The 16,250-nt window shown below is 42.1% G+C and overlaps 1 protein-coding gene across 1 annotated transcript in view; it reads right to left on the minus strand.

Moving 5' to 3' along the window:
* Positions 1-16,250, minus strand: part of LOC117808575 (glutamate receptor ionotropic, delta-1-like) — a gene marked incomplete at its 3' end in the record, with an annotated part of 181,303 nt that overhangs the window by 42,556 nt on the left and 122,497 nt on the right. The window contains exons 6-7 of the mRNA XM_034678294.1: positions 8,804-8,965; positions 769-888 (exon numbers count right to left, since the gene is read on the minus strand). Coding sequence (XP_034534185.1) covers positions 769-888; positions 8,804-8,965 — 282 coding nt within the window. The remainder of the gene's footprint in view (positions 1-768; positions 889-8,803; positions 8,966-16,250) is intronic.

Consider the following 16,250-nt stretch of genomic DNA (forward strand, 5'->3'; position numbering starts at 1 on the left):
GACTCTCTCCTCTCCCCGGTCACTTCCACCAGCTCCTCTGGGAGGATACCGAGGCGCTCCCAGGCCAGCTGAGAGATATAATCTCTCCAGAGTGTCCTGGGTCTTCCCTGTGGCCTCCTCCCAGACGGACACGCCCGAACACATCTCCCCAGAGAGACGTCCAGGAGGCATCCTGACCAGATGCCCGAACCACCTGTTTCACCGCTCTCTCTTCTCTGCAGGCACTCTCTCACTTTACTCTACCTCTAAGTCATCTTGCTCTTGCTCTCTCAGGGCTAGCTGCAGCTCTGTGTCTTGTCTCTATACAGTATCTCTACCTGTCCATAAAATGAAGACAGGAGCTAATAACTAAGAACAGTTTCAGTAAGTTGGGTTAAAACCCTTCACTGCATTAAGGAACATCCCTGAAGCTGAAATATGTAGACTGTCTCTGAAGTCTGTAGAAAGTTTGTAATCATGCTATCATCTCATTACATCATCACACTCATCATGTTTAACACCAGAACATTCAAAACACAATCTCTCCACATATCGTCTGCCGCTCACTTGACCTCTTGTGACTGCGTGCCGGCCGGATCTGATCCTCCTCCCACAGGAGAGGCTCTCAGGAGGCCGGTGTCAGACGGAATAACAGTTTGGTAACAGAATGTGGGTTCAGTCTGGATTTCAGGCGGCAGATTTTTAAAGCTCTGACACTTGTAGGCGATGCCGCCTCTGCACCATTTATTTCCACTTCACGAGCCGGAGAGAGAGAAACTGAGAACTCACCCTCTTGATGTCTTTGCCGAAGGTCTCGCTGAAACTGGAGCCCAGGATCTCAAACTGGACGTGCGAGTTGGAGCCGCCGTCCTTGAAATCCATGGTGCCCGTCAGACCCGTGATGTTCCCCTGAAGGGAGAGGAAACAGAAAGGGAGGTCACCATCATGGATGTTCTTTATGTTATCATTAAAGCAGATTGAAGGAACATCATGTGACAAACACACGTGTGTTGATTTGGACAGAAATGACATATTTTGTTATTGGAGCCTCAGACAATCAGGAAATGAGAGGGCCACAGATGTCTGCCAGGAAACAAAGTAAAGCGTCAGAGCTGTCCTTTTATTTTGAAGGACGTGCGTTAGCTGTGACGCAGTGCTCTTACTGTGGTAGCACAGTTTATTCACACTACAACACAGAACTGAAACACAGCTCGTCTCCCACCAAGGGGAACTCTGAGCTCTATTCATGTTAGAAATATGAGGCGGGGTGTGTCATCAGAGAGGTGGTGGTGGGGCCTGAAACTAGACCAGCAGAGGACCACTCACTTGGACTAATCTCAATCTCTGAACCATCAGCAGTCGTCTTCTAGCTCCATCTAATGATTGAATCACTCTGGGGGTGCTAACTTCTCTGTAACTCTGGTGAAACCAAAAGGAAAAGGAAGTGCTAGGACTTCCTCTTCGATGTGGCGTTTACTCTGTGGACATAAAGACACACAGCTTGATGTATTACATCCCCCGGTTAGCACCCGTTCATCTGTATCTGGTGAGTCTCAGTTTCAGTGTAAAAAGTAAGAACACAGACACCTCACTTTAGCTCACTGTATATCTTATATACAGTATATATAGCTCATCTCTCCTTTGGAATCATCTACCAGTCAGGGTCCGGGAGGCAGACCCCCTCTCTACTTTTAAGAGTAGGCTTCAAACTTTCCTTTTTGATAAAGCTTATAGTTAGAGCTGGATCAGGCTTGGACCAGGTCTTAGTTAGGCTGCTATAGGCTTAGACTGACACACTGGGATCCTATCTCACCCCCTTCCCCCCATCCCCCTCATCACTTACTTTAACTCTTCCTGTCCCATTAAAGTTACTAACCATAGACCTTTCTGGAGTCCCTGAGCTCCCTTGTCTAGTAGGTTCCTCTGAGTTGCCGTAGACGTCCTCCTGCTGCGGATGTTCTGGACTCCAGCGGCAACAGCTTCTACAACTCGTCTCATCACTATCTACGCTCCCTCGCTCTCTTCACCTCCCTCTATCCCTCTCTCCAACTCAGTCTCAGCAGATGTGTGTCTAACATGAGTCTGGTCCTGCTGGAGGTTGGAGCCTGTTAAAGGAAGTTTGTCCTCTCCGCTGTAACTTGCTAAATACTGTGAGGTGTAATGCTCATGGTGGATTAAGGTGGGGTCAGACTGAGTCTGATCCTGTCTTGGTGTTGGGTCTCTGTTCATAATTTGACAGAGTGGTAGAGGCTTCACTCTGGTTCATGGCTGTTGTGTGGTTCAGCAGACGCCATGTAAAAACAGCTGAGGCAGTCTCATCTCCCAGAAGACTGAATACCTTCAAAACCCAAATTCAAGAACTTGAATTCATGCTCTCCATCCCAGTGGACAAACTGAAGCTGTCAGAGTATGAGAAAAGTGCTCAAAATATTATAAAAGTCAAAAAACCAAGAACAGCTCTCGAGTTCTTCTTAAAGTAAAGATAAAAATACACTCCAGTTTGTTTGAAATGAATGTTAAACGTGTCATCAGTTCACTCTCACCATGCTTCAGGAGTCTAATGAGAGTGTTTTCAAGGCTGTTAGACTTATTAACGGCTGGGATGTGATGCTTGTTAGTTTACTCTGCTGTCTTGATCTCCTCTCTGGCATTTAAACACAGTCACTATATTGAATCTGTCTGATTCAATACAGCTTCAAATGTCGGAGTACGTGTTGTTTCCTGTTAAAGATTGGGAGCGTGTGTGTGGAGGAGAATACCAAACATGATTCGATTTAAAACAATGATGAATAAAAGAAAAAACAACGGAGGATAAATGAAACATGAAGCGCCCGGCGGTGAAACATGAAACCAGTCGTTGAGGATAAACACAGACGAGCGTCTTCTTAACGACGGAGTGGCTGCTGATGAGTCCACAGAGCATTCAGGTCTGCTTTATTAAAAGTGACATATCATGCAGAATGTTCTTTTTAATGGTCCTCTCCCTGAAATCTGTGTCCCTGTCTACAAACCCCCTGAAAAGTCAAAGACTCCATTCTGCCCCTGTTCTGATTTCTCCACCTTTCTGTAAATGTGTGCTGAAACCAGCCGTTTCAGTTTTCAGTGTTTTTCATACGTCACAACGCCATCCGGTCTGTAACAGGAAGTCAGAGCTCGGAGCTTGTTCAGCCCATAGACTGTATAAAATACAACTCAACCCCTCCTCCGTTTTTCATTCCCTGCACACATGTGTGCTAACAAGGAGCTTAGGAGGGAGGCATGCTAGTTGTAGGCTGTCTTAATAAACACAAAGGTCGCTTTGACTCCCCACGTCTGCAGATTTGAAGATCTAGTGGAGGATTTTGATTTATCATGGATAAGTGCTAGCGCTAGTTAGCATAGCCACATAGCTACATGTTTGTAGCTGTAGCTGTAGCTGTAGCTGTAGCTGTAGCTGTAGCTGTAGCTGTAGCTGTAGCTGTAGCTGTGTACCAAGACACACGTCGACATGCTGACAAATAAAACAACAAGAAACACTAAATCTGGGACCAATCCTTCAGAAAGGTCCTGCTGCCTTTCTGGCAGAGGTCGGTTTTACTCCCCACGTCTGCAGATTTGAAGATCTAGTGGATGATTTTTATTTATCATGGATAAGTGCTAGCGCTAGTTAGCATAGCCACATAGCTACATGTTGGTAGCCGTGTACCAAGACACACGTCGACATGCTGACAAATAAAACAACAAGAAACACTAAATCTGTGACCAATGGTTCAGAAAGGTCCTGCTGCAGGCGCCTCTCCGTCAGGATCAGATTCTGGATCAGATTCAGAGGGTTGAAGTAACGCGGGTCTGTGAGCAGCCGTGTATATTCAGCCAACATGTAAACATTAGATCAACGTGCTGGACAGCCGAGGAGGCCACACCCACTTCCTGAGGGGGCGTGGTCAGAGACAAAACAGACTGTTCTGCAGAGGGCTGAAGAAGAGTGTTTTTCAGGCATGCCAAAATCTGATTTCAAAGTGTTTTTTTGAGCATAAACTTTAAAGACATGTTTTGGGGACCTCTTAGACCAATATATGTTGATGAAAAAAAGGGTGATATGTCACCTTTAACAAACATCTCTCACAGTATGAACCTCTTCTTCTGTCTCTAATAAAGAACAGTCAGAGGAATGTTTCAGACAAACTCTGTTTAGATAAATCTGAATCATGTAGAGTCACGACTATAAAAAGAACAACGTCTCAAACTCCAAAAATAACCAAACTATGAAAGTTATGAAAATGAATAAAACATCTCCACCAAACTCCGTCTCTCCCTCTCTCTCTTCATGAGTTCCTCCTCTGTGTCAGGAGGTCATTTATACAGTCTGAATTATAGATGTGCTGTTTTCGCTGCAGTCGAGGCAGAACAGTACATCAGCACTTCTCACACACACGGAGCAAAAACGACCTCTTTCTTGTTTTTGTTTTTTGAACTTGAACATTTTTTTTCCACCCGCCGCAATCTCCCCGACTATTTTGTTGATGAGATGGAAAATGACTTTGTGAGAGGGCGGCGAACACCGAGTGAAAAATGGACGGCTTGTTCATTGTTGTGTTTTTTTTCCTTGTTCGGTGTATCACAAGATGTAACCTTCCTGTCTTCTCTCCTCTGACAGTGTTGGATCTGTTTGTGTGGATTCAGTTCACGGACGTATGAAAGAAGGACTACATGATCCACCTCATCATATTAACGTAGAGTACCTCTCTCTGTATTATCTATCTTATTATGCTGGGATACAAGCCTTTAAAACTGAGTCTTACATTTAGAGTTAAGAAGTTTTCATCCTCTCTAAAACAACCAGTTTGTACGACATGCTTTGGTAGCCTCAGTTAGCACACTTAAGGTGCATTTGGACCAAGAGTTCCAGGGTATTTTAAGCTCCCAGAACTACTTTCCCCTGAACTAAAAGTTCCTGTGCCCCCATTGTTGTCTGCATTTTGACCGCGGGCTGAAGTCCCGGGGAGATTGTGTAAATCAGGCCAGTGACGTATGGAGGAAAAAAAGTAAATGCACTACACCACCAGACCAGTAGAGGGCAGTAACACAAAGAGGAATGCCATTCATAACAGATGGAAAAAACAATGACTGTGAATGTTTTCTGGTAAAATAAAAAAAAATATATATTTTTTTTAAACTAAATTTGTTTTTTTTTGAAAAATGAAAAAATGTAAAAGAAAATTTTTGAAAAAAGAAAAAAATTGAAAAAAGAAATTGAAAAAAAAAAAATTGAAAAAAAAAATTTTGGAAAAAAAAAATTAAAAAAAAAATTTGAAAAATTTTTTTAAAAAAAAATGAAAAATCAAAATTGAACAAAAAAGCTGACACAGAGCCTGTCGAAAAAATTAATTTTCCTCAAATTTGAAATTGTGCTCCAAAAGCAGAAACTCAGCTGGTCTGTTGTAGATGGTGCTATATTTCATCACAGATGGATTCACTGAATCAACACGTGAGAGGAGATAAGCGCGAGTAGCAAAGACGTTTCAACACGGCTTTAAAATCCTTTAGAACTCAAAAAGACGTGATCGCAGAGATCGGCCGGTGTTTTGGTTTATACGGCGACCCTGTTAACTGGAGACGCTCAGCCGGATGCATCCCTCATAAACGTCTTTAGACCATCATTAAATATCTGATGAGGATATTTTGAAATCTTAATAAAAACTAAACTAGTTTGCATTCCCAGGAACTCCCTCTGTGTTTCAACAGCTGTGTAAACTCCACAAACACTGACACGTTCAGCTGAAGGTCTCCAGTTTACAGGGTCACTTTTAAAACCGGAACACCGGGAGGAGAGACGCATTCACGGTGGGCTGAGAGAAGACTACTGTTACAAGCTGCTAAATCAAGAGAATCACAGCTTCTTCTTTTGAAAAGTACACACACATACAAAAAAGATAGAACAAATAAAAACTAATGAAAGAAAGAGAAATCAAGAGAATCACAGATGTGTGTGATGTTATTGTGGACGGAGGGAGGAATAAAAACACTGAGGTTAATCTACCAATCAGACACGTTCAGCATTGCAGGCCCCGCCTCCTGAAAGTCCTTTGGAAAGTACTACCCCCTAGCAGGGGTTTTTTAGGGGGGAGATTATCTACCCCTGAACTAAATTTAGACCCTGGGTCCACCGGTCCAAACGCACGTAGTTCAGGGGTAAAGTTCCTCTGGACCATATCAATCTCTTTCCACTAACTCTCTGATACCTCACCCATATTCACTCTGAACTTGGACAATCTGCCTTCAGTCTTTGTGCTCCAGATTCTTGTAATTACCTCCAACAGACTCTGGAGGTGGACACTTTTGTTTCTCTGGGACAACTCAAGTCGATTATGTCGGATCAGTTCATCTCAGTGTGTGTCTGTTTCTCTGAGCAGTGTTCCTTTTGGTTCATTTAGGGTTTGTTTTAATTGAATGTTGACATCATTGTAAATGAGAGAAACCTCATTGAAGGTTGATGAAATCTTGAAAAGGTGGAAGGGAGGAATAGTTCTTCAAATATCACATTCATTGACCTTTACTTTAAAGAAACAGTCTTTCTGAGAGGTGTAAAAGCTGTGTTTGACTTTTCTGAATACCTCTCCTGTTTCTGTAACTGTGTATTCATAACTGTGTTCATGACCCTGATTCTCCTGCAAAGCTGCGTCGTCACACAGAAACACCTTGGGCAGCAGCTTTGTCTTATAAATAATGAAATACTGATGCATTAAAGTAACATCTTCTCTGATAAGGAACGCTCAGAGCACCACCGACCAAAACAAACTTCATCACACCTTTTTTTTTTCCTGCAGCTGACAACGAGAGCGACCTTTACGGCTGACAGGTGAACATTTAGCTCTCTGGCTGCGGGGACAGGTGTGTTCTGTCTTTCTTTAACATCCTACATGAACCGATGGAGCCATGAAACGTCACTTTATTACAGCGGCAACACAAACTGGACTCGCTCCCTCACATCACTGTAATGATGTTTTATATGACAGGTCGTACGTCTTCACACAGTTTCCCTGTTTGTATATCTGACAGTAAAAAACCTCAGAGGGAGCCGGGGAAGCGAGCATCACTGATCATGAATTAGTAAAGCTGATTTATGAGGTCCACATTTATATCACGGTCTTTCTTCTGCTAATGGCCTCCGTGGGGGTTTGGTGTCCCTGTGGGGTTGTCAATCGGGCATCAATATCACTCAGTTTAGCAGCTCTCAAAGCATCATGGGAGTCGGCCTGGTATTAAACATACAGGGAGGGAAACAGCAGCGGCTCTAAAGGTCAGAGCAGAAACTCTGCAGAATGTGATGAAGCTGTTCTGTCATATTTCTTCTCTTTTCAGTGTTTTCAGTTTCTCCTCTCTCTCTCTCTCTCTGTCTCTCTTTCTTAACAGTGTTTCTTAACTTTCTCTTTTTGTCCTCATATTTCATCTGCAAAGACATTAAAGTTAGAAACTCTGGTGAAAACTGTTTAAGATGGGAGCGAGGGGTTCACAGATTATTGACAAAATCAAGGAAGTCCTTCAAAACCAATCACTGGAAGAAGTCACTCGGCTGATTACACCCGCCATGTGATTCACTCTCACACCGAGTGTCCAGAGCCAATCGACTACTTCCATTTAAAGTTTGTTTCAAGTCTGAGAAGTATCGACCAATCAGGCGTCAGCAGGAACAACAGTCTGTATGGAGAGCAACAGCAGGGGTTCTAGAACTCTGACATCATCACAGAATTCTAGAGTTCTGTCTTTGATGATGTCAGAGTTCTGTCTTTGATGATGTCAGAGTTCTGTCTTTGATGATGTCAGAGTTCTGTCTTTGATGATGTCAGAGTTCTGTCTTTGATGATGTCAGAATTCTGTCTTTGATGATGTCAGAATTCTGTCTTTGATGTCAGAATTCTGTCTTTGATGTCAGAATTCTGTCTTTGATGATGTCAGAATTCTGTCTTTGATGATGTCAGAATTCTGTCTTTGATGTCAGAATTCTGTCTTTGATGATGTCAGAACTCTGTCTTTGATGATGTCAGAATTCTGTCTTTGATGATGTCAGAATTCTGAGAACAAATGGAACATTCCGTGAAGAAGGTCAGAGCTAAAGAAACATCAGTGTCTCTAATCCTCTTTCATAGACCTCCATTCAACAAACAAACATTGTAGACGTAGTTTTCTTCTCCTCTTGAGGACAGACCTGACAAAGCTTGACTTTGGACTTTGGACTAATCTGCATCATGATGTTGTTATTTCAGCAAACTGAAGACCCGTTAATTACAAGAACATCACAAGAACATCAGTTTCTGTTTCAGGTTCATACCGCTGAAGGAAGCCAGAGGGAAGACTCTGAGGAACTGTTTACAGTGAAACTGAGACTCAGTAGGTCTATAACTTTGAAATAAGTCACAGTTAAGTCTCGGGGTTACCTGCTATTTACAGTGAAGCTGAGACTCACTAGGTTCAACCTAATTCTTAACCTTGGAGTAAGCCAGATTGAAGCCTCTGGTGAGTCTCAGTTTCACTGTAAATAGTACGTTACACCGAGACAGTTCCATAGAGGCTTCATTCTGGCTCACTGTTCATCTTATTATTTACAGTGAAGCTGAGACTCACCAGGTTCATAACCTTGGCGCCAAGAACATCAGTTTCTGTTTCAGGTTCATACCGCTGAAGGAAGCCAGAGGGAAGCCTCTGTGGAATGCACTGATGTACAACCACCCCATCTAAACCTATGCTGTCCACTGTAGGGTCTTTGGAAAGGTTTCTCTGTCTGTCTGTGAAGCAATCTAGTGTCCCTGAAAGCACCACGAGACTTAAGTTCAAACTGTCTCAGTACCTTCTGGATCGTCTCCAGCATGGACCACCCCCCGTTCCAGGGCTTGGTGGACTTCCTGATGCAGTTGAGGCTGGCCATGCTGTGCCACTTTCTGTCCTCCAGCTTCCGGTAGAAGGCGTTGGCGAGCATGAGCACGCTGTCGTACAGGTAGAGGTTAGACACCTGGAGAGAGGAGGAGAGAGAGGGAGAGAGAGGAGGAAGAGTGAGGACAGGTAAATACAAAAGTACTGTGAAGCAGATCGAGCATGTTAGAAGACATATAGAAGTTTCGTTTATGCAGATTGGGCTTTTTCTTTGAGATATTCAACTCAAGAGTCCTGTATTAAGGTCCATCATTGGTTATCAGCTGATAAGAGGAGTTAAAGGGACAGTACGTCATCCTGTTTTTGGTTTTCATCCATCCATTTTTTGGAAAACCCTGAAACTGCCTCGGTTCAAAAACGGTTACCAGAGGTCACAATGTGGAGCAGAGGTATTAAAGGGACAGTTCAGTGAGATAAACAACAGGAAGCATCTGAGTTAGGATTTAAATTCGGCCACATGTGTGAGTCTGCTGGCTAATGCATCATCTGCTGGCTCAAGCTACCAATACTATGGTCAGACACACATACACACACACACACACACACACACCCAAACACACACGATGGTGTCGAGATGACAGTCAGCCAGAAGCCGACTTGTCCACATGTGAGCTCTTTGCCCTGCAGAGGGCAGAGGGAGCACACTGTGACAAATTACAATGCTTACACACACACACACACACACATGCTTACACACACACACACACATCCTTACACACACTTAAACACACTCACACGCACACACACAGTCACACACAGATGCCAAAGCGGGGAGCAGAGACCAAATGCAGGGTGACAAATGAGCACCACTCTGTCCAGATGAGTGCAGCTGACTGGCATGGAGTCCATTCAGCACGACGCCTCCGGCTATGACACGATAACACACACACACGCACACACACACACACACACACACACACAGAGGGAAAAACAACAAGCTGTGTGTCTTGTCATGGAGAAGCTACATGTGGAAAGAACAAACTGGCAGAGACAGATGGAAAAAGGAGGAAAGGAAACGCAGCAATCTGCAGAATCTGTGCGTGATGATTCCTTGTGTAAATCGGTGAATCGTCGGCGTCAGCTCTGAATGTGAAACACCGACCCTGCCGTCGCTCCTGCGTGAGACTGACAGGTGTTTAGTGTGTGGTGCAAAGTGACAGCAGGTCATAAATACAGATCAGGCCTGGAATCTGTCATCTTTGCCTCAGCTATCATTGGAGGCAGTCTGCTGATAAGGTAAACACACGACGACACCACAACATAAACCTGGAACCGCATCGTCTGCAGAGAACCTGTGGCCAAAACACACGCTTTTACACATGCAGCTCTTCTGTCTTCTTCTTCTTCTTCTTCTTCTTCTCTTCCAGACAAACAGAAAAACTCAACAACAAATCCTCCCTCGGTTGAGCGGACATCACTCAACACAAACACGTTTTCACAGGATCTCAGAAGCTGCCAACGTGCAGCAAAGCACTCTGTTAGTTCTCCTGCAGAAAGCTAACATCTTGAGCCAGCAGAAACATGTCGGCCCAGAAGTAATCAAAGGAGATGAACTAATCAGAGCGAGCAGAGAGGAAGACGTGGAGGCTCAGAGCTGTGGGCGCCAGGGTGTTAAAAGTCCTGAAACTGAACCAGAGTTCAAACACAGTTCAAGAGAACGAGTTGATCTTTTAAAAGCTTTGTGTTGATTTTGGCGCCCCCTGTGGACAAAGCTGTACGTCCAGCTCGTTAATGCGTACATGTGATATCTCACTCTGCCTGCTTTTTAACCATCAAATGTGTCCCTCACTCTGAAGTCTAATTCTGCAGCGATGCTTTTACCTCTTCTTCAGATCATGACATGGTGAGAGCAGTGTTTGGAATAAAAGTGGATAAAATCACGTTATTTTTATGAAAGTTTACTCTATATTTATTTGCTTTTATATACATAAAAAGATTTTAAAAAATAGTGAACATTTTCTATAATTTGATTAGTTTTTATTTGTTCTATCTTTTTTGTATGTGTGTGTACTTTTCAAAAGAAGAAGCTGTGATTCTCCGGGTCAACTTTTTTGCCAATTTTTTTTTTCAATTTTTTTTTTCAAAATTTTAATTTTTCAAAAAGAAAAATGCAATTTTTTTTTTCAAAATTTTTTTTTTTCAATTTTTTTGGGTCAATTTTTTTTTTCAAATTTTCTTTTGTCAAAATTTTTGTTTTTACAATTTTTTTTTGTCAAATTTTTCCAAAAACCATTCACAGTCATTGTTTTTTCCATCTGTGATTCTCTTGATTTCTCTTTCTTTCATTAGTTTTTATTTGTTCTATCTTTTTTGTATGTGTGTGTACTTTTCAAAAGAAGAAGCTGTGATTCTCTTGATTTAGCAGCTTGTAACAGTAGTCTTCTCTCAGCCCAGCGTGAATGCGTCTCACCTCCCGGTGTTCCGCTTTTAAAAGTGACCCTGTAAACTGGAGACCTTCAGCTGAACGTGTCAGTGTTTGTGGAGTTTACACAGCTGTTGAAACACAGAGGGAGTTCCTGGGAATGCAAACTAGTTTAGTTTTTATTAAGATTTCAAAATATCCTCATCAGATATTTAATGATGGTCTAAAGACGTTTATGAGGGATGCATCCGGCTGAGAGTCTCCAGTTAACAGGGTCGCCGTTTAAACCAAAACACCGGCCGATCTCTGCGATCACGGCTTTTTGAGTTCAAAAGGATTTTAAAGCCGTGTTGAAACGTCTTTGCTACTCGCGCTTATCTCCTCTCACGTGTTGATTCATTCTTTGATTTTTACATGTTTTTAAAACACAAGGGGCAAAATTTTCACTTTTTTTCATGTTTTTCTGCTTTTGGAGCAAAATTTCAAATTTGAGGAAAATCAATTTTTTCGAAAGGCTCCCGGTCAACTTTTTTGTCCATTTTTTTTTTTTCAATTTTTCCTGTCAAGTTTCTTTTTCAAATTCTTTTTTCAATTTTTTTTTTTTAAAAAATTTTTTTTTTTAATTTTTTTTTTTTAATTTCTTTTTTCAACTTTTTTAATTTTTCAAAAAAAAAAAAATTTTTCAAAAAATAAATTAAAATCTTTTAAAATATATATATATTTTTAATTTTAACAGAAACCATTCACAGTCGTTGTTTTTTCCATCTGTGATGAATGGCATTCCTCTTTGTGTTACTGCCCTCTACTGGTCTGGTGGTGTAGTGCATTTACTTGTTTTCCTCCATACTTCACTGGCCTGATTTACACAATCTACCCGGGACTTCAGCCCGCGGTCAAACGCAGACAACAATGGGGGACCAGGAACCTTTTAGTTCAGGGGAAAGTAGTTCTGGGACCTAAAAGACCCCGGGACTCTTGGTTGAAATGCACCTTATGATACGAAACGACTTGACGATATATGAAACGATCGGCTACGACACGACACAAAAGAAAGAACTTGAATTGATGGACTCTAATATTAAAAGGAAACACGGAGCAAACAGACAAATTAAAGAATGAAGTCTGCAATTCACTAAATAAAAAGGCTTCAATTTTAAACCAATATGGTGACCTTCCAGTTGAGAATTCAACATTACATTGAGACTTTTTTGCAGATCTGGACTGGATACCTGTGCTCGCCAATTTGAATGCATGTAGATAAAACCTGCTGCAAGGGCTGCTTTCTTGAATACTTCAAAGGGGTACATTTTTGGAACATGCCAGGTTCTGTTCATGAGACTGAATAAAGAGAACTGAAAACAGGACACATGTTTGTGTGTTTGACCTTGGTGTTTCTCCCTCAGGGTTTTTTCCCCGGCTGTGTTTTCAGACATCTTGAAGAATTGTGAATAACTGAACTCCACAAATGTCAAAACTAGACACATTATTTGTCAGTGTGTGTTACAGTAATGGTCGTGTTTGCTGTCTTCAAATGTCAACCACACATCACTGTGATGCTTCTTCACTGGGAGTAATAGTACAGTGGAGACAGTGTGTGTGTTTTTATATCTGGAACCCAAATAATTTCATGTTCTGATTACTAGATGTGAAATCATCTGACCAAATAACGCTGGAGGATTAGTGTGTGTGTGTGTGTGTGTGTGTGTGTGTGTGCTAGTTTAACATTCAGCTGATATTTGAACACTGAGATTTGTTCCGACAGCCTCAGAGCACACACTGCATACTGTACGTGCATGAAGTGTGTGCAGGTGAATTAATGCGCTCATGAATTTACAAATGCAGATCCAGGGTCCTTCTCTCTGCTGTCTTACAACTAAAGGTTCCCTTGGTTTGAGGTCCACCTGGTGAGACTAGGGGTCCTCCTGTGTGTGGAATACTCAGGCGGCTACCAATGGAGTGGAAAAAAATAAAGCAGACAAGATAGATATCCCCAAAAACTGCAGTACCTTGAGATGCCACTAGAGGCTGGTCCTAAAAGTGAGTAATTCCCCATAGAGCCTCATGTTAGAATGTCAAACTTTACAGCAGGATTAAACAGCTTTGGTTTTTGTTGCTGAAATGTGGGAGTGGGGATTGGGGTGGTTATCTAAGGTGTACCTTTGCATAGTAAGGGGCGTGGCCTCCTTGAGTGACAGGTGGGAGCTGCTAATTCAGCTAATTCAGTCCCTGAACTCAACCTCTGGGCCGTGTTTGTGATGTTTGAACCTTTTTCAAATTAGATTTTTGGACATTTGGAGCTTTAACTAACAGGTGTTTCTGTCTGTGCTGTCTCAGCTTGTTATTATATTCATAGTTTTTTGTCATGTGACCAACGCTGAAGCCTTGAGGGCAAAAAAGAGCATGACGGCAAGCATTGAGCGCTCTCTGGAGCTGCAGCACAGCTTCTTAATGGTCCATGTCTTCCAGAATAAGGCATATTTATATCACCTGAACTTCACGTTGGTGATTTATCTAAACAGGAATCCTTCCCTTTACACCGCCGCCAGGATGAAAGCCTCTAAAAGCACAGACAGATAAATGTGTTTAGATATAGCCTCTTGAGCCTGGAGGAACAGGGGGAGGAAAAACGCTTTTCCTCCAGGGGGTCATCAAGGAGGTATTTTACCCGCTCCCGGTGCCTCAATTTCAGCCGCGTGAGTCCGGACGTGCGCCCTGGACGTTCTGGAGCATGGGGGAAAATACTTCTCATGGTTGAAGGAGTTCTACGTTGCAGAGTGTAGAGTAATGCAACGTACCATGACGTACCATGACGTGACGTCGTGCTGGGAAATGAATCTTTAAGAAGAATCAACATTTGATGTGTATAATTCCAATGGAATTGATCGATTGGAACCGGTTCTAAGTCGGATCCGGTTTTTGATTCCCAGCCCTAGTCCATTTGGATGTAGGTTTTCTTCCCCCTCCATCAGTCCGTTATGTTCCCCATCCTCTCTCTTCTCTTTCAGTGTGACAAACAAACGACTCCGGTCCACTTAGACCACATTTAAAACCTCATTCTGCGGGACACACGATGGTTAACTCGCTCATTAGCCCGCTAATGAATTAGCCACGGGCGCTGACTGCTGAGCTTTGATAACTTCAGTGTTTGCTAACCCCTCAGTCTCCAGCTCCTCTGAGAGTTACAGAGACGACTGCTGAGGAACAAGATGCACCAACACGAGGGAGGACCAGGAGACCAGAGACCGACCCTCCAGCGTGGACCGACTCAAACTATCAAACCAGGAGAGCGCTGAAGAAATCCTCATCCTTAATTGAATTATTTATTCTTATCTTAATTAGCTTTTCTTTTTTCCCTCAGTTTAATAACTTGTACAGACTAATGACTTCATTTATCCCCTCAAATTAATATTTGGTGCTTTTGAATAACTACATCGTGACCTGCAGCTCTTAATGAAGTCCCTCCCCCCTCCCCCTCGTCACGGACCACTTTAATCAGGAGGATCTTTGTGTTTGGCCAACTTACACAACTCTGAGTGATCTTTATTTAGAGGAGCAATTTAGCCCTCCTCGAAAGAAAGGGAGGGAAATCTAACATTTTTAGAGCATGTTTAGTAATTGTAGGACACAAATTATTCCAAGCAAATTAAAAATAACGATCGTTTAAATGAGCACTTTGAGAAAACCAATTTCTGGGAGATGATTTATTTAAAAAGTTCTTTGGTAAAGCTTTCCAGTTCTGCAAACTGAAGACAGGAGGGACAGACGATGATGTAATGAACTGAAGACAGGAGGGACAGACGATGATGTAATGAACTGAAGACAGGAGGGACAGACGATGATGTAATGAACTGAAGACAGGAGGGACATACGATGATGTAATGAACTAAAGACAGGAGAGACAGACGATGATGTAATGAACTGAAGACAGGAGGGACAGACGATGATGTAATGAACTGAAGACAGGAGGGACAGACGATGATGTAATGAACTGAAGACAGGAGGGACAGACGATGATGTAATGAACTGAAGACAGGAGAGACAGACGATGATGTAATGAACTGAAGACAGGAGGGACAGACGATGATGTAATGAACTGAAGACAGGAGGGACAGACGATGATGTAATGAACTGAAGACAGGAGGGACAGACGATGATGTAATGAACTGAAGACAGGAGGGACAGACGATGATGTAATGCATCAAAGTCTTTATGATTGGTCCAACTCCGGACACATCTCTTCGTTTGTTATGAACTCTGTTTTGACCTGCTGGGGACTATGGATGAAAATGAGCCTTTTGGCTAACTCTGGCATATTTACATTGATGCAATGCTGAAATGTTCATTAATATGCACTGTCCCTTTAAATAAATAAATAAGTTCATTAATAAATAATTCTTTGGTTATGTTTAAATCAGTTCTGGATGTTTTCTTGATTTTGTTAAAGTTATATTTTGGCCTTTTTGCCCTAGGCAAGAAATGTGGGGAGTAGAGAGTAGGGGAAGACATGCAGGAAAGATGGTCGACTAGCCGGGAACCGAACCAGAGACGAGGACTGTTGCCTCTGTATGTGGGGCGCTTAGACCGCTAGGCCACCGGTGCCCCATTCTGGGTGTTTTTAAAAGTAAACTTAAGACTTACCTTTTTAATCTAGCCTTTAATTTGTAGTAATTTAATAATTAGCCCTGGACTTCCTTATTATAATAATTGTTTTAACAACATTTATTTATCTGATTTAATTCTTTATTTATCTATTTCATTCCCTGTATTCATCTGATCTTCTTAACTCTACCTTATTTTGAACTTTTCTTTCCACTCTAACTTATTTTATTAATTCTACTGTGTTGATTTATTGTATTTTTAAGTATTTAATTTATAATAATGCCTTTTTTTCTGTATCTCTGATTCTTCTGTGAAGCTCTTTGGGCTGCATGTTTGTATGTATGAAAGGTGCTTTATAAACAAAGTTGAGTTGACTCAACCCTGCATCCACACTTTCACATTA

The sequence above is a fragment of the Notolabrus celidotus genome, unplaced genomic scaffold, assembly GCF_009762535.1.
Source record: "Notolabrus celidotus isolate fNotCel1 unplaced genomic scaffold, fNotCel1.pri scaffold_126_arrow_ctg1, whole genome shotgun sequence".
Taxonomy (NCBI): domain Eukaryota; kingdom Metazoa; phylum Chordata; class Actinopteri; order Labriformes; family Labridae; genus Notolabrus; species Notolabrus celidotus.